Raw genomic sequence first — 20298 nt, 5'->3', positions numbered from 1 at the left:
GGAGTCTCCTGTTCTCTATGTATTAACTGTGCTACCCAAGTCATGTCTATCGTCGACTTTGTCACGATTCCAGTCAGCTGCTAAACTCCTGCAAGGAATCATGATGCTTGAAGCAGATTCTATGTCTATTAAATATTGCGATTAAGTCGGTAACAATCTGAAATGCGCTGAAAAGAGAAGCACAGAAAAAGCTTCTAGCGCTAACCCTGCATCTAATGCACATGTTTCTCCAATTCTCTCCGTCTAAAACCCGGAAATGTACATTCCGTCCATATTTCTACCACAAAAGAAATCTTGTCACACCACAGCTAACTACTCCTTCTTGACCTTCTTGTTCCTAGGCATGCGCACCAGCCAGTACACAGCCAAAGCAACAACAATGTTGAAGATGCAGTACGCCCACATCAACCCAAAGTTTCTCCAACGGTGATCAAAGTCGACATTGATCCCCTTCAAAAAGGTATTGCTATCCGACATGGCGCAGTACTGGCACTCGGTCGCGTTCCCGGCATCCGGGTTTGAGAGATAGCCGCCGGCAGCGGAAATGTAGTCGGCCATGTACTGCCCGCACGTCTGTCCGCTCGGCGCCGCAAAGGAGACGAGCTCGTTGGAGGCGCAGTGCACCGCGGCGTTGGCGAGTGAAGTGCCCAGAAAGCCTTCCACGACGTAGGTGAAGGGGTTGACGCGGTACATGAAGATCCAGAAGCCTGGGAGGTCGCTTGGTCCGGCGAGAATTCTGGTGAAATGAGGCGGTTAAGCTAACGGTCATATGGGGGAGGCTGAGAAGAAGACTAGACTTACCCGCAGAAAGAAAACATCATAATAGCAAAGAGGTTGACGATGCCACCGGCCACTTCAGCGTTAGGCAGGCCCGCAATCATCATGTGGGCGAAAGATCCGGTGAAGATGAAGAAGACCCAGACTTGGAGGAACATGGTGATGCCGCGGGAGTCGACAGCATCGGTGGCGTAAGCGTTGCGGTAAAGACCGATGGGGAAGTACCAGCAAACGAAGCAGAAAACGGAGGCGAGCTGGAGGACGGTCAGTTATTTGTTGGCTTGAGCTCAGGTGAAGGGAAAGCATACCGAGTTCCAGGCTATTTCCACCAGGATGTTGGCAAACATAAAGGCCTTCCACGAGTACGCCTTTGACGGTCTCTCGCGCGCCTCGTACATGGTACGCTGCGACACAAAGATGGGCAAGATTTGCTCGACGACCTGGCTGAATACCGTGAGGAAGATAAAGACGCCAAACATTTGGTTTTGCAAGCCGCGTTGCGTGTTTTCGGCGTTCAGAAACGAGAGACCAATGAACAGAGCCTACTCAAGTTAGTTGATGACCAAACTGAAAAAATCCCTCCCGCTGGGAGTACTCACAGCACCAAAGGACAGAACACCCTTTGAGTAGATGTAGCCGGGGCTTCTCCAGTATTGCTGGAAAACACGCTTCGTGACCTCCACGAATTGCGTTCCAAAGCCGGCAGCAAACTCCTTGTACGTGGATTGATCTTGACTATTGGTCAGGGCAGGTCGTGCAGAGCCACTAGAGCACAGCCGGGCCAACTCATCCTGAACAGACTGGTACTCGGGGGTCTGGCGCCATACGGCGGGCCAGTCGATGTCGGTATGGGCACCAGGCGCAGCACCGATGACCTCGAGCATATACTCTGCGGGATTCGCGCCAGGCGGGCACTGCGGCCCACCGTTGCGGGTGAAGTAGTCCACCAACGTCTGCGAATTCTTGCCAATTTCTCCAAAGTAAACCGTGCGGCCGCCGCGGGCGAGAAGAAGCAGCCTGTCGAAGCGCTGAAAGAGCATCGCAGAGGGCTGGTGGATGGTACACAAGATAGCCTGGCCGCTCTTGGTGAGCTTCTCCATGAGGTTGCAAATGGACCACGAGGTCTGACTGTCGAGGCCGGAAGTGGGCTCGTCGAGGAACAAGAGGAGTTGAGGACGGGCGGCGAGCTCGACACCAATGGTGAGACGCTTCCTCTGCTCGACGTTGAGACCCTCGCCGGGCACGCCGATAACGGCGTCTGAGTATTCTTCCATGCCGAGGAGGCTGATGACGGTGTCGACGTACTCGAGCTTTTCCTTGCGGGAGTAGTTGTCTGGCTGGCGGAGGAGGGCGCTGAAGTTGAGAGCTTCGCGGACGGTGGAGGTGTGGAGGTGAAGATCTTGCTGTGTGACGTAGCCCGTTTTACGCTGGAAGGAGTCGTCGCGGGGCTGGCCGTTGACGAGCATTTCACCAGAGATGACTCCCATTGTCACGCGAGTGGCGAGGACGTCAAGTAAGGTCGTCTTGCCGGCTCCGGAAACGCCCTGTTGGTGATGTTAGCCCCTGTCCCTTTGAAAGGTGAAATCATCCGCCACTTACCATGAGTGCAGTCAGAGTTCCAGGCTTAACCCAGCCGTCAACGTGATCCAGAATCCGTCGAGGCTCGCCCTTGATCTTGATATCATAGCAAACATCCTTCCAGTGGAAGACTGAGGTCTGCTTCTCCATGCCCGCAACGCCTTCAGAGTCATCCTCGCTTCTCTGTTGCGTGCCTGCGGCGGAAGCACCGGTCTCGACATCAACGGCGCCTTGCTTGCGACGCTTGCTCATAGCCTTACGGCTGAAGACCAAGACCTCGCCCTTGGAGCGCTCGGAAGCGATGTACTCGGTAGCGAAGAGATGCAGACCCATGAAGAGGATCATGTAGGCAATCATGGCACCAAAGTTTCTCCACCGGTGGGAGTTTTCGAAGCCGTACGAGGTGCTGAGATAGGCCGTGCCGCTGACCATGTCCTGGCCCGGGACGGAGCCCGCCGTGGAACAGACGCGTTCGTTGGCGGCGACGGAATCGTAGCCGGGACCCATGGGTACAAAGGTTGAACAGCGGAAGTCGCGGCCGATGAACTCGTTAAGCATGACGCTTTCGAGACCGTAGTAGACCGGGTTCAGCCACCTGACCCAGCCCAGCCAATTTTGCATGTACTGAGGCGGAATAGCGAAACCAGTGTAGAGAGCGATGAGGAGCAGAATGATTGACGCCGGTGCCAGAGCCTGGGCTACTGATTTTGTGACGGAACCGATGAGACGGAACATCATCGACATGGTCAATGTCATCGAGAATGAGATGAGCAGGAAGAAGAAGAAGGCACCCGGCTCGCGGCGGAGATTGCCCATGAAGTACAAGATGGTATTCATCAGGATGGCATTGACAATCTTGTAGGGCAAGTCGACAATCATGGCCGAGAGAGCTTCCGCACTGGGGTGGTAAAGGGCATATCGGGCGTGTTTCTCGACAATCTTGCGCTTGGCGTACAACGTCATGATCTCCAGGATGCTGCCAAAGGCGTTGATAATGACGGTGAAGAAGAGCAGGATACCGCGGCGGAAAAAGCTAGAGGTAGTGGAAGGCAGGTTGTAGAACAGACTGCTAATGATTAAAGCCTCAAAGATGTTGGTAATGAGCATCGTCAGCGTGATGCTGGGGTCGCCCTTGAGCATCACCCAGCTCCGCCACAGTGTAAGGCGCATTTGCTCCATGTATGAGAGTGTGAATGGCGAGCTCTGGCGCTGGGATTTGGACTGATCAATGCGGCGGGACGCGAGGAACTTGTCGTAGTGCTCGCCGCCAAAGGGGTGGCGCTGCAGGTAGTCTTCAACGTCCTCGAGGAGACGGGCGCACTGCTGGCTGGCTTTCCAGGCGCGGGCAAAGTCGTCAGGGCTGCGCGGCGTCTTGCCCTCCCAGCCGGGGCGGATGACGCGCTCCTGGTGGCTGGTCATGGAGGTGAGGAAGTCGGCTGTCGTTTGTTGCTCTGGGCAGATGAAGCCCAGGCCCTCGAAATAAGCTCGGGCTTCGGTGGTTTTGCCAAAGTAGATTTGACGGCCTTCGAACAGAACGACAACTTTGTCAAAGACCTTGTTATTTGTTAGTCGTGCTGCTGAGTGTAGATAGATTAGGCTGAATGACTTACATCGTAGGCATCCTGGGAAGCCTGGTAGATGGCAACGCACGATGTACAGCCCATAGTATCTGCTTGAGTCCTCAAAGTGCGGCAGAACTCGAGGGCGTTAGCACTATCGAGACCTCTTGTGCTGTTATCCCAGCACTGCAGCGGCGAGTAACTCAAAGCAGCCTCCGCGATGGTGACTCGCTTCCGCTCTCCTCCAGAAACTCCACGAACGAAATCGTCTCCAACTCGGGTATTCTTCGTGTGCGAGATACCAAACATTGCCATGGTCACATCGCGAAGATGCTCGGCGTACTCGCGTCTGGTGATACCCTCCGGGATGTTCTTGGGGCATCTGGCACGAGCGGCAAAGTACAAGGTGTCTCCAACTGTCAAGTGGGCGAAATGCTCGTCAACCTCGGCGGTGTAAATGGCCTCGCCCCTGAAGGCAGTGCGCATGTCCTTGGGCTGAATGCCCTGGTAGTTGATGGTGGCGTCGTCACTGATGTAGAATCCGTGCGTGTCTCCGGCGATTGTCTTCAGCAGAGTCGAGCAGCCGGATCCCGGCGGCCCAAGGACGGCTAGCATCTCGCCGCTGTGAACGACACCCTCGAGGTCGTGGAGGATATCGATCCGTTGCTCCTTTGCACCTGCGAGCTTCTTCACCAAGCTCGCGGCCTCGAGGAAGACATTGCCGACGCTCTTCTGGTAGTCGGTGGATGTGCCATACCCAAAGACATTCAGGTTCTTGAAGGCGATGCCCGTTGTCTTTGGAGGATTTCCTTCCGAAGTGTCGGTGCGGATATTGTAGAACGCCTTTGCCCACTTTCTCGCGTTGAAGTCTGGACTGCTGGGGTTCAAGGGGCCTTCGGCGGGGACTGGGAAGAGAGAACCGGGGGCGGCGTTGGACTGCGTCGTGTATCTGCGAGCGAGTTGCAGGACCTCGTCGTTCATTCGTGTTTCCTGATCTGCGGCATCTTCATGCTTCGTCCATTCTTTCTCGGTGGTCGTGCCAGCTGAATAAGACCCAGAGCTCGGAGGGAGAACCTTCTTCTCATTTGTCGATGGAGGTGGCAGAGTGCCACTATCCGTGTCGCTATCAGACCGCATTGTCGCTTTGACGGTCACTAAGACCAGACGACCAAGATAAGCCAAAGGTGTTCAAGTTCGAGGCGGTGATAGTCCGTGTAAGTGGAAAATATTAGGAAGATGAAATCCAAGAAATGGGATGAGTTAATTGGAACTGGAGTTGGAAAACATCATGCCATCTCAACTTCAAGACAACAACTATATGTATGCATCCCCGAGCGTCAAAACATCTGAAGGCCCCATATTGCCAAGTTGCAAAAATCTCATCATCACTCATACTTGCGTTAGTTGCTGACGTTCGCTGTTGGTTGGTGGTACCGGACTGGCGGATATTCGTTGGACGAGAGTCCGAAAGTCCGCGATTAGGGGTTTTCTCAGCCCTATGGCGTTCGATTAATAGGAGGTCTAGGACGTCGTTTCGGACTTTGCCAAGATTTTATTGGGGTCGTCAAGCCTCGATCGTCTTTATAATCTGATCTACTAGCCACGTCCTCCCCCAAGCTTAAGAAGCTTAAAACAAAAGAACTTGCCGCGCACTAGGGTGCATAAACCGAGCCCAGCTGGAACCAGCTGGTTAGAACCCTTGATAGAACTGATTAAGAAGAACAGATGGCCGGAAGAATTGTTGTTGCTGCTCCAGACTGAGTGTCCGGCGACCTCGGGCCCCCTCAGACCGTGGCCCGCGGCCTCCGCGACGCAGCTTTGTGAGGTTTGTGCTGCGCTGCATCACGCCGGGCACCAGGCAAACCCCTTGCCAAGCAAACCAGACGGCACCTAATTAGACTTTGTGAGCTAAAATCAATTCTCGACCCCCGAAGAATCGAGATCATGATGCATCATAACGGCTCGGGTGGGATCGTCGCGGGCCTGGCATGGTGTATTTGTCCTTCGAAGTCCCCCCTCTCTCTTTGTAGCACATCTCGCTGCACCACAAAACACATCGAATTCTCCGCTCTCCGAGATCCCTTCGACGACTTAGGTAATCATGCCTGACCAGTCCGCCCAGTTGAATCCGCTTTCGGTGAGTACAGCGGAGGTTGCTATAGCTCCATAGTCCGCTCCCTGGTTCCTGATCCTCTAGACTTGGCTTTCCGGGCAACGGGTCTCTCTCTCTCTCCTATTGTGGTTTCATGGCTGACTTGGGATGCCGAATTTTTGCTTGGGTAGTGCAAACGATGCAAACACAGAAAGGTCAGTTGTCGCCGTGTTCCCTTGGACCACATTAGATGTGGTCGACTGACGCTTCTCTTCGCGACATCAGGTCCGGTGTAGTCGTGGCATGCCAACATGCGAAAGATGCAAAACCCACGAGACAGAGTGCGTCTATCCTCAAAGAGTCAAGAGAAAGGTCACTCGGACCTTGACGGACCGTCTATCGTAGGTTCCGCCCCTTCTCCTCTTCGAAGCCTTCTCTACCCACTCCCACCAATGAATCTCCACGAGACTCTTGTAAAAGAACTGTTGGCTCAAGACCTAGCCTTGGCGATTCCAGCACGACGGACGACGCCCTGTCGACCATACTAGAAAGGTTACAGCGCGTCGAGAAGCACTGCACCACCCTCCCGAATGGAAATCAAGATCCGCAATCTCGAGACGCGCCCCCTGCTTCCGTGGCTGCTGATCCGCCCGCTGCCGCCCCGCCGCCCCGACAACGTACTTCAAGCTCCAACAGCGCCCCATCCAACCTGTCGTCTCCCGCTCCATCGAGTGCTGCCGGTGGGCAGGCGACTTCGCCGTGGACATCATTCGCCACCCCGAGCGCGATTCCTGAACTCGATGTCGCGGCCATTCTTAAGGATGCCGTCGATCAAGTGCAACGACTGAGATTGCAGACTGTGTCTGCTGCCGTCGTCACTCAGGACGTCAGGGTCCCTCCTGAGTTGGCTAAGCGATGGATCAAGAGTAAGCCATCATCTATCACTAAACGCCTCAAGAAGAAAGAGTTCTTCGAGAAACTCTATCGCTTTACGTCTAACGTGTCTGCTAGACTATTTCACGCACATGCATACGGACATGTTCCTCAGTCTCGTGAACCCAAGACTCATAGAGATGATCCCAGATCTTCTTGGGTTACCGCATGTCCACCTCGATCCGGCTATTTTGGTTGTGTACTACGGCGTCCTGTACCACGGCTGTGCTCTAGGCTCGACCGTACAGGCAAATGAGGAAGGACAAAAGTACATTCGAATGCTCTACGTGTGCTGTCTTCGAACTCTACCACTTTGGCAACGCGAAGCAACAGGGTCTACGACCGACCTCATCGCCGCTCTCACCATGGTCAGTATCGCTTCCGCGCCCCCATCTAGCAAATTCATCCTGGACTAACTACCGCTGCTGGACAACAGTGCCGCACGGCAGCTGAGTGCTTTGACGAAGAATTGGCTTGGAAGATGTACACCTACGCATGCGAGTACGCGCAAGCACTCAACCTGCACAACCTGGATGCCTACACCACGGCGATCGGCCAGGACGAGAGTAAACTCGATGCCGATCGCAAGGGTTTCTGGGAATTGATCCAGATTGATTTCTTCTTCAGGCTATTATTCAACCGCCCGCCGGCCATCACGGACAGCATGAACACGTGGAGGGTCAACTTGCCATGGCTATCATCGGGTAGCGCGCCGCCGGACCTCAATGCTGTCCCGACGGTGACGTTTCTCATGGGGTCAAGGCTTACATTCATTCTGTCGCATTTTTTCCAGGACCTTGAGTCGCCAGATTGCGACGAAGCCACCATTCGACCGAAAGCTGAGGAGTACTGTAGAGAGATTGGCCAGCTCTTCGATGAGTATCAAATTGTAAGCGTCATCTCCTCACTTTGGTCTTGCTGAGGACTTGCTGATGCCTGAAAAAGGAAGACTGGATTCAACGAAGTGTAGCGTCGGCCGCAAAAGCCGACTGCTGGTTGCTGGGCGATGTAGCTATGACCGGGTACACCTACATCATCTTCATCCTGCGCAAACTCGCCGTCCTCAACTCCAACTCTCCGCGACCCGTGTCCTGCGATGCGGACATTCCCGACTCCCCGCTAGCCGTCGAGGCCTCGCGGGGCATGCTGAGAATCGTGCGGGCTATCCTGGTGCATAACCCCTATCCTGAAACCATGTGTGTACTGCTAGGCATCTACCGCGCCTACGTCTCGTACGCTTGCCTCTTGAACCACATCCTTCGGGCCGTTGATGTGAGGAGTCACTACGACGATATTGAGCTGCTGGAGGAGATTGGGGAGGTGATGCTCAAGGGGTCTAGGGACGATCGGGACTTTATGCCGTTATTGAGGGCTATACAGAGTCTCGGCATGGAGGTCAAGAGGAGGCTAAATGACGTTGCGGCTACGGGGTCTGTCGCGACTGCTTTGACTCCGGTGATGAGCATAGGAGTAGGAGCTGGTTTTTGACATGTGACTGAATACATGTCGGTATCTGGATGATGGGGAGTCAAAAAGGAGTGACTGAACTTAATGCCTTGTCACGATGCCTTTGCTTTTCGACGGATTGGGCAGCTTGCGGTTAGATGATGATTGTATTATAAAAGTACGTAATACTTTGCGAGGAACCGTATGTATGAGAATACCAATGTTGGAAGATTCTGTGCGATCTCATTGCTCGTGAGCTGTCTAATTCCCTGGCTGGTAGCACCGATAGATCACAGCAAAATTTGAAGACTTTAGAGATACACTTTGATGGAATAGACCCCACAGGATGTGGCTCAAATGCTTCTGTTCTTATCTTTTAGTCCCTTCACAAATAACGGAGGATCCCGATTTGTAATGATCAGTGCCCAGGATGAAGTTGTCTCACACTTCAACGAACAAGGCCCATGTACATGTATCCTTTGTGAAGAATTAGGTATTGACGTACTCAATCACGCTTAACATTACATATCCCATTAGCCTTCGTCTAAATCTATGACAACAACGGATCTTCTTTCAGTGTATCCTCGAACACGCTCTCCAGCAAGTCGACTCGTTGTTGACTTCTTGGCTGTAGGTCGAAATCAAACTCCTTTGGCTGCACATTGAAACCGGCGGCAAAGTCATACACTGGCGGTATAACCTCTTTGCCGTTACCGTCCCTAGCCCGAGAAACGTTACAAGCCCAAGCAAGCAGCGCGATCTTCAGGTTGAGACTCCGCTCAGCAATATTGATCCCTTGGCATATCCGGCGGCCGTGTCCGAACGCCGTGAACTGCTGCAAGTTGGGATAGACTGTGAGAGGTTCTCTATATGTCGGATACTTGGGATTCAGCCAGCGGTCCGGGTTGAAGAGCTCAGGCTCTGGGTAGGTCTCCGGGTCGCGTTGGATAGCCCACTGCACCGCATGCACCACGGTCCCCTTCTTCAAGTAATATCCGTTGTACGTATCGTCTTCCGTCAGCCGATGAGGGAAACCGCCGGCCGTGATCGGGTAGTACCGCAGCGTCTCCTTCACGCACGCCCTGACAAGCGGAAGCTGTGGCATGTCTTCGAAAGTAGGTAACCTGTCGGGTCCAACAACAGAGTCGACCTCGGCCTGAAGCTTCTCAAACCACCCAGGGTTCCTGACAACGCAGAGAATAAACGACGCAAGAGCCGACCCAGAAGTCGTTCCCGCAGCCTGAAATACAGATCCTAGCATCCAATTCGCCTCCCGCCGCGTGAGCCCCCACTGGTCTTGCGTTTCGAGCCACGTCCGCGCCCAAGACGGCGACTTGCTCCGGTCGATCAACTCTTGAAAGAAGTCCTCGTCGCGGCGCCTCCGTGCTCGGAGGTATTTCTTCCAGGGCGCCATCCACTCTGGCAGATACTTTAGCGACGGGAAGATATCGACGAGATACGCCCCGGGCGAGCCCACGCGCTCCAGCTCGTGGACGATGTCGAGCAGCATCCGCACCTCACGGTCATGGCCGGTTTCCGCGCGCAGGCCGTAGATGATGCGCATGCCCAGCCCGACGCTGAACCGCTCAAAGAGGGCCTCGTAGTCGCGCGGCTTGCGGATCAGGTCGCGGAGTAATCTGACTGCCTCGATGCGCTGCTCCGTCTCGTACTGGGGCGCCACCGGCGACATTGTGACCTGGTGCAGAAACCTCCGGTAGTTTCTCCATTTCTCGTCATAGGGAAGCAGCAGAAGCATGTGATCATCCGTCAGGAAGTGCGACGATGCCGGCGCATAGTGCCGATCGCTGTAGATGTTGCCCCGCTGGCGGAGGAGCTCGTTGGCGGCGGCCTCGGTGCCGAGGAGGACGTGCTCCTGGCCGCCCGGGAGGGCGAGGCGGACGACGGGGCCGTGCTCTTTGATGAGGTCGTGAAAGGCCAGCCAGGAGTGTACCGGCGGGATCGAGAGGAGGTTGCCGATGAGGGGCTTGGGTTTGGGACCTGGCGGGAGGGTTGTCCCCGGCGGATGGGTCGGCTTCTTCGGGCGCAGGACGGCGAAGAGGATCGCGAAGAGGATCGCGGCCCCGGCTGTCAGGTATGGGTCGACGAACCCTTGGAGCAGAAACATGATCACCAAACTATGCTATGCTGGATGTCCGCGATGTTGCAGCAGTCGGGTTGTGCATGTCTCGGTGGTCCGAAGACTTCCCGGGCGAGGTGACGGTGATCATAATGTGAGGTCCCGACAACTTCTTCAAGCTTTCGCGTTTCTTTGTCTCGTGAAATAACCCCGCAATGATAGCAGCCGTCATATCGGCCAACCCCCCACTAGTTTCCGCGGTATGCCAATGGGAGAGAGCTTTTTGCAATCTAGCAGCCCGAGGACATGGTGCTGTATATCTTTAGCGTACGCGAGTCATGCTCACCTTGCCCTTACCGGCACTAGGTTCGGCTCCTTTGTTCGCTAGAGGCCATCTACCGGCCGTTGCTGGGATTATCTTTGGTCCGAAGCCTCGGCCGTACAAAGTGCCTCTTTGTTGCGTTCGTGGAGACAAATCTAATGCCGGATTCGGCTTGCGACTCTGGAGATTATGGCAGCTGTGAGCTGCGGAATGTTCTTCGAAGAATCTGTGCGCCAAGGTGGCACAGCAGCAAGTGCCGGCATGTAAACGAACGGCGGGGAGAAGTTGACTCAAATAGTCTGATGTGATTCGGCGGAACCCGGGCGCGTACAGCTGCGCGAATTCTTCCTCCCCGCTTCCGTACCTCATAACCATTGCGTCGGGTTTGTGGGTTGTGTGATTTCTAACTCCCCTTACCCGTGTCCCGCCTGCGTATGGATGACTCGGCGACCGGATGATACGGAGCCTAGTCGCGATCGTCCTGCACGCCGGGGCCGGCGCCGAGGTCAACATGTCGCCATACTTGCGTGAGCTCCCAGAGGCTGTGCTGGATGTCATTAGTCCATATAGCAAGATTTGCCCTAAGTGTGTTCGTCAAACACATTTCATCTACGTAGACTTTCAATTCCCTGAGTCGCACTGCTACCAACCTGTTCTAAGATTGCTAGGACCTCGCGCATTGATTGAATGGCGATGGTTGACGGCATCCCACAAAGTCACCGACCAACATCCCACCGGCCGTTCATATCCTGAGATCACGACCCGAGTCATTATAGCGTGCTTTTCTACGACGACGGAATTGCCGTCGCTCGATCGATCCCTTTCTGCCCAGTGCCACGTATCTGACTTGGATTGTTGTGTTACTCTGCCACTTCAGAGTTTCCCTCGCGATCTTTCCACTTTGGCGATTACCATGCTCCGGACTGACCGGTGTCTCGTGCATCATCAGCCGTTTAGTACCACAACATGAATCTAGACTGTAAGCTATCTTATTTGGGGTCCTTGGGGACACTTCAGCGTCGAAACTGTTCCCCCGGTCACAGCAATGGATCAGCATCCGATGAGTGCCAAAGGAAAGATTCACGTTAAGCAGCCTTCGGCCCAATTTCAATGCGTTTCTTAAATTATGCAAATGAAGGTCCAAGGCGAGGAGCTTTATCTCCACGCTATACTAGATTTCACCTGTAGACTTATACAGTAAATAGGGTATTGAACATAAGGTACCAAGTAAGGTAGGCTGTAAACATGAAAGGAAGCTGCCATTGAATGCCAAAGGAAATTCAACCGTGAAGAGTATAGAAATGTCAGCCATGAAAGCTACCATCACTTGTTATGGGATTCTTTCTAGACAGTCATTGGCTTCGCTCCAAAATTTGATATGAAGAGTAGAGTGGCACACGTGGTTAAGTACTAAAGGTCGATTGTTTGGTCCAATCCAACATAACGTAGAGCATAAGTCTGAATACCCGTGCATGCTTGCATGTGGTGTATTCTTGACCCACGACTCGAACTTTTCATAAGACTACATTCAGAAGAAATGGGATCTAAACAATGCTCAGGGCCCAAAAACTTTAGGAATAGGGCGGTTTTGCATTCGGCCTTGTTGGCTAAGAAAGGTCATGTTTTTGCGCGGAGCATTCTGCGTCCGGCCTCTTTCAGGAACGAGCCAAGTTCTAATGAAATGGCATTGTACGTTACAACTATCGTTGTCAAGTTATTATTTCCCCTTCGTCCATGTACAAGTTTCCGTATCCGTACCGTAACATGGAATTTAGGTTCTAGGGCACCACCCCGTGACGTGCACGTAAGCAACGGCGTCGTTTGCCGCCAGGCTGTTTGGGGTCCGCTCTCAACTCAATCGCATTGTCTCATCTCATTACAACTCCGTACTTACGTCGACTAGCATCAAATCGTCAGAATCGCATTTTGTCAATGAGTGTAGTAGGTGAAGCTCCTCAGTGAGACATGACAACTCGCGCTCCTGCTACAATGTTTTGAACATGGTCTGGTGCACTATTTGCGACTCGAAGTATCGGAAGACAAAAGCGCAGAGCTGTTCCGCACCAGTGCTTGAGTACGTTGAACGGACCAATAAAGTTCTGAAAATTTCCATTTAGTACGTCAATGTAACAGCCATCTTAGATGAAAAGCATAATTGAGAGATGGGCTGAACGGAAACCGAGGTTGGCAAGAACTGCTTCGGGATCGATTACTGAAAGCGACAAAATCGGGTAGTGTCAGTGCTCTATGCCAAGGTAGGTTGAGTCTGAGCAATTTGACAGTCTAAACTTTGATCATGTCACCATTGGGAACCTTGACTCGGAACAGAATCGTAGTACGCAACAACTCAACATCTCTTAAGCCGGCGCCGAAACAAATCGTGATGTGGACTCTGTTGCGGTCGGCCAACCTAGATTGACCAAAAATCATCTTGTCTATTGAATCTTTCAAAGATGAGCTGCACAGAGCTTCCAGGGATAGCGCATAGAAGCTTCAGGGTCTTCATCCCAAGCTGACCGGGTTCATTTAATCCCAGCCCAGACCGGACTGCGCCGGAAACACTCAACCAACTTTGTTCGGATCCAAACTCCGAAGGAAGCTTAGAGACGTCACCTTGCGGCTGCAGCAGATCTAATGTTCCATCTTTTTACCGTTCACGAACCCCTTTGCAATTTCGCGCCTTAGTAGCCGCCCTGGAGGTTACGGCTCGGAAAACGAGCTGCCTCATCAAGCCTAAACACACTTCATACCCGCCGGGTCCACTTGTAGAAAGGTGCCAAGACCTGCAAGACAGCGGCACCCAGGTCCGCGCCGTCATGTCAGCGGATGCGACACAGGCACAGAAGGTCATGGCAAGGGTACCACACTACTCGTGGAAACGAGTTCGTGCTGGATTTTCCCGGTTCTGCAGCCACCTTTGCTTTCAGGCAATTCTTTAGGGCGCGCATGCAGGTCACCACCCCACCAATCCTCGTCTCATGTTCCCGGGCGGTTCATCCGAGGGGGGATCCCTCCATCTCTTTCCAATCTGGGGATGCAGCTGCAGGTAAATGGGACACTTTGACTACAGAGGACGACCAGCCTCACGGGGAAATGAAGGGCAGAGAACTGGTGGGTTCGGGGCAAATATGGCGCGAGAGGCCGTCCGTCTTGGTGTCCTACATATTGAGTGGCCCAAGACTTCCTTCCCGCGAATCCCTTGGGAGCTCTCAGGAACCTGTATGCGTACCTCTCTTTCATTCGTTTTCGTCAGTCTTTTCCTCGATCATTAAACACACCCTTGCACATATCATGAAGGGCATATTCAAGGCCCTGGCCACGGCGGTGCTCGCCACGGCCTCGCTGGCCCAGGAGTCGGCCCCGCCCTCGGCCTCAGCTTCGGTGTCCGCCGGGTCACCGCAGCCGTCTTCGGGCGCGCTCCCCGCCGTAGCGCCCATCCGGCTCCGCCTCAACCCGGCCAACGTCCGGAACCTCGTCGACTCGGACTTCATCACCTGGACGATCCCCGGCTCCTCCAAAACTAACATTACGGTCGCCAACATCACTGAGAGCGACGTCACTTTCACCCTCGCCGCGGGCAACGGCTCTGAGCTGGCGGGCAACTACTACAAGTACCAGTACACGCGCATCATCTCCTCCTTGGGCGAGCGCGTCGTCAACGAGGGCATCAGCAACTCCAACAAGGATGGCTCACCGATCACGCTCACGATCAAGGGTCTCGTGCCGGGCAACCACAGCCTGCTGACATGGCACAACGCCTGGGACGCCCTCAACGAAACGGCGACGATCGACATTTCCGTCAACGGACAGACTGATCTGACGGCCGTCAAGCAGTCTGCGCGCGTGGACAACATCTGGCAGGCCGCGACCTCGTATCTGACGTTCGAAGTTACATCCGCGACGCAGGAGACCAAGATCGTCTACACCCCGGGCAGCGGCGGCGACAAGCGGGCTTTCCTCAACGGGTTCGAGGTCGATGCCCCGTCGATGCAGAACCAGATCAGCTTCCCTACGCCCAAGCACCGCGACGAGCGCATCGAGGTTGCGGCGGACGACAGCGTCACTGCTACTTGGCAGGCTCCCGCCTCTGCTGAGGGTGTCAAGTATAATGTGTACCTCGGCACGTCACAGACTGACTTGAAGAGCGTTGCTGAGGGCGTGACGGAGACGAGCGCCAAGCTTCCTGGTACGTTCTTGATGTCATTTTATGTTGGCCGTGTACTTTATCTAATCTTATTACAGGCCTCAACACCGTCGACAGCTTTTACTGGCGAGTCGATGTCGTTTCCGGATCAACCACCTACACTGGCCGCGTCTTCTTCTTCCGCGTCGCTCACCTAGCCTTCCCCGGTGCCGAAGGTTGGGGGTACGTCTCCAAACCCTACTCTTATTGTATTGAAACCTACTAACATCGTCCACAGTCGCTTCGCCCGCGGTGGCCGCGGCGGCAAAGTCATCAAGGTGACCAGCCTCGAAGACAGTGAAGCCGAAGGCACCCTCCGTTATGCCCTGACCATCGCCAAGGGCCCGCGCATCGTCGTCTTCGACGTCGGCGGCGTCATCACCACCACCTCCCGCATGTCCGTCAACGACCAGTACATCACCCTAGCCGGGCAGACCGCGCCGGGCAAGGGCATCGTTATCCAGGGCAACCCACTCGGCCTGACCGGCGCGTCCGATATCATCTTCCGCCACATGCGCGTGCGCCCCGGCAAGGTCTCTGGGCAGACTATCGACGGAATGGGTATGCAGGGTTCAAACCACTGCATCTTTGACCGCTGCTCTATGGTATGTTCACTTCCGAACGCCACGAGAGGGTACGTTGTTAACAAACGATGGATAGGGCTGGACGATCGACGAGGCTTTCAGCTCGCGGTCTGCTTGGAATATCACCTTCCAGCGCAACATGATCTCGGAACCTCTCAACGTCGCCGGCCACAAGAACTACCCCAACGGCACTGCTCACGGCTATAGCGCCACAATTGGCGGAGACGTCGGATCTTTCCATCACAACTTGCTCGCCCACGCCGAGGGTCGTAGCTGGAGCATGGGCGGCGGTGTTGACGACAACGCTGCGTTTGCCGGCCAGCTTGACATTCGCAACAACGTCGTCTATAACTTTGGTATGTGACACACGCGTTATGAAGAGGATTGAGAAATTTTAACATGTACAGGTGGCCGTGCTACCGATGGCGGTGCGAAGAAGGTCAACTTTGTAGGGAATTATTACAAGCATGGGCCGGCCTCCACGCTTCCCTACGCCCTCAGAGCACAGGTATGGAAGTTATTCACAACATGAAATATCCCTGCCGCTAACATGATACATACAGTACGAGGACAACATGCCCGGCATGCAACAGTATTACTGCGCCGGAAACTCCATGCCTGGCTTCTTCGACCAGGACTCAGTCCAGTATCCCTCTGGCGACGGCACCGCCACAAAGAACACCACAATCGCCTGCTGGGCCGACGTCAGCTTCGAGCCGGCCCCGACCTACCAAAAGTTCTTCGATAAGGAGTTCTTCGAGCCCCACGTCGAGACGCAGCCCTCGACCGAGGCTTACAAGCGCGTGCTCTCCGACAGCGGCGCCAGCCAGCCCGTCCGCGACACCCACGACGCCCGTATCGTCAACGAGACGGCCACGGGAACCGCCACCTACGTCGGCTCCGTGTCGGGCAAGAAGGGCCTCATTGACGACCCTAAGGACGCGGGCGGGCTCGAGGATTTCCCTACTGTTACGCGCGCAGCCAGCTGGGATGCTGATGGAGACGGTATTGCGGATTGGTGGGATGGGTCAACTGGTGGTGATGGGTACACTCCCATCGAGGGGTATCTCAACTTCATGGCTGATCCTCACGCGTATGTTTCGCCTTCCAAGTCTGTCGAGGTTGACCTTGCTGCTCTGGCTCTGGGATTCAAGGAGCCTACGTTTACGGTTTCTGGGGCAAAGAAGGGAGAGGTTACTGTCAGTGGGGGTAAGGCTACGTATGCTGCTGGCGCTGAGGCTGGCATTGATCATCTTGAGATCAGTATCAAGGACAGCGAGGGGAGCACGTGGACCCGGTCATTTGGTGTCGCCATCTTTGCCGGTGCGGAGGAGGCCTGAGTGAGCGCACACAGAGCGCCACCATACACTTCAATTCTTTAGTTAAAATATGTTCACCCTAGATGCGTGGTGGCCAAGCCATCACCAACCATTTCTTCTCAGATGTTGCTCACTCTTCGGACACTATACAGCCTGGCTACTGCGATTATGTTCGTCGTCTCCGGCATCTCACATCGCCATTTCGTTCACCATCGAGCGCTGGCATCATAAGACCGAAGCAATTTGTTCCCAACTTTTGATTAAAGTACCTTGTCTGTATCCCTGAGGCCCAGTAGAAGAATCGAAGTCTACCCCGCATAACTCATTACATAAAATCCTATCCCCCCGATGCATAACGCTATGCTTCATGTATAACACTTATAAACCGGGCACTACAAAAACGAAAAGAAGAATAGCCTGCTGGCCTCAATGGAGGGTACATGTTTGTTGCCGCCGCTGCTAGTATAGCTACTTTTGGCCTTGGCTAAGTCCGCGTCTCAAAGACAGACTTAGGTAGAGGTAGGCTCGGCGCTGAGGACCAGACGAGCAAACTTGTTGCAGTTGCCGGTGCGAGAGTCGCAGGTAGGCTGGGCAGCCAGGCAGGTAATGGTGGAAACTGTGTAAGTGGAGTACTTGGGCGCGACGCTCGCCGTCTGGGTGCGCGTGATATAGGCATAGCGGTACAGGCAGACGCTCTGGTCAGCAGGAACGGTGGCCGTCTGCGTAATCGTAGCCGTGGCCGTCTCCGTGACGGAGGCGGTGATGGTGGCGTTGACAACCTCGGTACGGTAGGCCGTGGTGGGCACGATCTCAGTGGAGTAGATGGTCGTAGGAACCGTGGCGATATTGTACTGGGTGGACTCAACGGTGGCGACTTCCGTCTCGTAGACTGTGGTGTCGACGACGGCGGTGGCGGTGGTGTAGACGGTGCTTCCGAGGGTGGTGATCTCGTTGACGGTAGAGACGCGGGTTTCGGTGGTGTACTCGGTCGCGTAGACGACTGTGGGCACGGTGGTGGTCTCGTCGAGATAAACGGTGGAGTAGGCCGTGGAGGTGGAGTACTCGGTGGAGGGGAGAGTGGTGACGTCCAGGACGGTGGAGTGGATGGTAGACGGCTCGCCGGTAACTGTAGGAGTGACGGTGACAGTCTCAGAGGCCTCAACCGTGGCACGAGCGGTGCGGGTGAGGGTAGTGGTGGATGCGGTGGTGCGAACGGTGGCCGTGAGGACGAGAGTCTGGACGGCTGCCGTGGTGCGAGAGGTGTAGGTCAGGGCGAGGGTGGTGGTGGAGGCAGTGGTGCGCTGGGTGTAGGTGAGAGTGAGGTTCTCAGTGGCGATGGTGGTGCGAGAGGTGGCCGTGTAGGTCTTGCTCTCAGTGGTGACGGTGGTCTTGATGGTCTTGGTGACGGAGGTGGTGGTGTCAATGACGGCGGTGATGGCCTTGTCGCTGAGACCGCTGGCCACGGAGGCAGGAATGGAGCCATCGCCGTTGTTGACGGCGACTGCGGCGGAGGCAGTGATGGCGGCATCTGCGGCTGCAGAGGTGCCGGAGATGGCTGCGGCCGAGGCCATGCCCGCGATGGGGAGGAGGCTGACGAGAGACTTGATGAAATGCATTGTTATGAGGTGCGTTTTGTGCAAGTGAGCGACAGAAGTGAGTGACTGTAGGTGGGAAAAGAGTGGAATCTCGCAGGAAGCAAGTTGTGGGAAAGAGTGTGGGAGAGTGAGTGAGGGCTCGGTGACTGGCAGTGGTCTGAAGAGGCTGATGAGGATAAAAGATTGTGAGTATGCTCGACGATGTTCTGGTTATTATATGATGTTGAAGGTGTTGCCAGAGATGGTCTAGAACTTGGACCCTGAATCCACAAGTCTCTCACGAGATTGTTTTCCGATTACGCCTTTGCAGCTGACATGGCATTGCGAGTCAATGTTGAGAAAATGGCATGAGGCTTGCGTGGGAATGGTAACTATCGCTCGATAGCTTACGACACACATGCGGTGATTCCGTGGTCCGCACCGGCGGTGGACCACTTTGACTTCCCCATATTGAAATGGTGAAATGGCTGGTGACCTGACACGTTGATGGACTTGGCATGTGTAAGTCAAGACCCAGGGCCTAGCTTGGGAAACGTTGTTGATGGTCCTTCGCACATGAGCCAGTAAGATCTTGGAGGCGAATCTGAGGCTAGAGAGAAATAGCCCTCGCTAGGAATTAGCTTGCCGTTGCGCTGGTATCGTAAGAAAAGGCGATGCCTCATCAAGGAATAGACTCATCTCCGAGATTGTGCAAAAGAAAAAGTCGGTGGATATCGGCCTTCGCGGGCTACCGGGCCCAAGTCTCCGGAACCTGCTACTTTGAACGTAGCTGTGGCAGCTACTATGCCATCCTGGTCTCATCTCAATTTTGGCATAAGGCGACGTTTTCTTGTTCACGTGCTGACCTTTATGGCGCAGTTGTTAGTTCACTAGTTTTGTTCGGAGAGGTTTCCCAACGGAGCGGGAAATTGGGGGCGGGAAGTCAAAAAAAAAGCCGCGGAGGGCTCCGTCCGGGCGGCACGCGGGATGGGGGACTGTAGCCGGTAGTACGTACTCACTCGTTATGTGCATAAACCATCTAACCCAAAAGGCGTATAGTATACTCCCGTCCTTTCTTCACGCCTAGATCCAGCACACCAGGGGTTGACTCAGGAGAAGAAAAGAAACGGCACCGACTTAGCTTCAATTCTGGTTAGACCTGAGTCGCCGAGCCGCGTGTCTTGAAGCTAAAATGTTAACATGGACCCCTGTTGCTGGGCAGATATGTTCCCCAGCACCCCCAGACTAAGCTTCTTCGGCTACCTGTGGCTTAAGGCACTCCGCGCTTGACGACTAGTTCCTTCAGCTCATAAACAGCAACTGCAGGCTCTTGATTGTTAAGCACTGCATCAATGCCTGCTGGGTTCCTGCATGTGATGTATTGATAGAAAGTGAATAGTGGCATGAGCACAGACGTAGCCTAAGAGGACGCTTCTGCTATGGACTTCACTGACGAGACCGAAAATTGAAAACTTAAGCGAATTTTTGAATTGCGGTCCATGAAAGTGCTGACAGTATTGGTCTGTGGGCTCACGTATGGCTTACATAGAATTTTCGTCTCGAGTTATTACGGCTAAACTTGGTGCATGCAGTGATTTTGCAATACCAGATGGTGAACTCCTAAGAAGCATCAAATGTTGACAAGAGAATGCCGCGACTTTATGTAGGCGCCCGAAGTGCGTAGCTTCGTTTTTGACTATCGTTCAGGAGCACAGAGAGTTTGAATATGTACAATGAATTTTATGAAAATTACAACTCCTCCACGTACCAAGTCTAAGCACATTATCTACACAATATCTTTTCGGGGCAAAATACAAAAATTAAATCAACAGGAATGAGTTAGGTGACTCATGT

The 20298-nt window shown here is 54.2% G+C and overlaps 5 protein-coding genes across 5 annotated transcripts; 2 read left to right on the top strand and 3 right to left on the bottom strand.

Moving 5' to 3' along the window:
* Positions 1 to 312: 312 nt before the first annotated feature.
* On the bottom strand, positions 313 to 5051 carry CPAR01_13518 (ABC-2 type transporter; the record flags this gene model as incomplete). The annotated part of the gene is made up of 6 exons (XM_060497771.1): positions 313 to 736; positions 802 to 1031; positions 1086 to 1319; positions 1377 to 2321; positions 2377 to 3909; positions 3966 to 5051. 6 exons carry the CDS (start codon positions 5049 to 5051, stop codon positions 313 to 315), a joined length of 4452 nt encoding a protein of 1483 aa, XP_060343239.1.
* A 1266-nt stretch (positions 5052 to 6317) lies between these two features.
* On the top strand, positions 6318 to 8427 carry CPAR01_13517 (uncharacterized protein; the record flags this gene model as incomplete). Its single annotated transcript, XM_060497770.1, has 5 exons — positions 6318 to 6407; positions 6566 to 6932; positions 7018 to 7307; positions 7376 to 7828; positions 7885 to 8427. 5 exons carry the CDS (start codon positions 6318 to 6320, stop codon positions 8425 to 8427), a joined length of 1743 nt encoding a protein of 580 aa, XP_060343238.1.
* A 508-nt stretch (positions 8428 to 8935) lies between these two features.
* Positions 8936 to 10510, bottom strand: CPAR01_13516 (cytochrome P450; the record flags this gene model as incomplete). The annotated part of the gene is made up of 1 exon (XM_060497769.1): positions 8936 to 10510. The coding sequence occupies one exon, from the start codon at positions 10508 to 10510 to the stop codon at positions 8936 to 8938; it is 1575 nt and encodes a 524-aa protein (XP_060343237.1).
* A 3565-nt stretch (positions 10511 to 14075) lies between these two features.
* CPAR01_13515 (pectate lyase) lies at positions 14076 to 16891 on the top strand (the record flags this gene model as incomplete). The annotated part of the gene is made up of 6 exons (XM_060497768.1): positions 14076 to 14970; positions 15027 to 15150; positions 15206 to 15572; positions 15628 to 15907; positions 15959 to 16059; positions 16115 to 16891. 6 exons carry the CDS (start codon positions 14076 to 14078, stop codon positions 16889 to 16891), a joined length of 2544 nt encoding a protein of 847 aa, XP_060343236.1.
* Positions 16892 to 17379: 488 nt separating this feature from the next.
* Positions 17380 to 18486, bottom strand: CPAR01_13514 (uncharacterized protein; the record flags this gene model as incomplete). Its single annotated transcript, XM_060497767.1, has 1 exon — positions 17380 to 18486. One exon carries the CDS (start codon positions 18484 to 18486, stop codon positions 17380 to 17382), a length of 1107 nt encoding a protein of 368 aa, XP_060343235.1.
* Between the last annotated feature and the right edge of the window lie 1812 nt (positions 18487 to 20298).

The sequence above is a fragment of the Colletotrichum paranaense genome, assembly GCF_030867605.1.
Source record: "Colletotrichum paranaense strain IMI 384185 chromosome Unknown Scaffold_13.1, whole genome shotgun sequence".
Lineage (NCBI taxonomy): Eukaryota > Fungi > Ascomycota > Sordariomycetes > Glomerellales > Glomerellaceae > Colletotrichum > Colletotrichum paranaense.
This window is presented reverse-complemented; position numbering and strand designations above follow the sequence as displayed.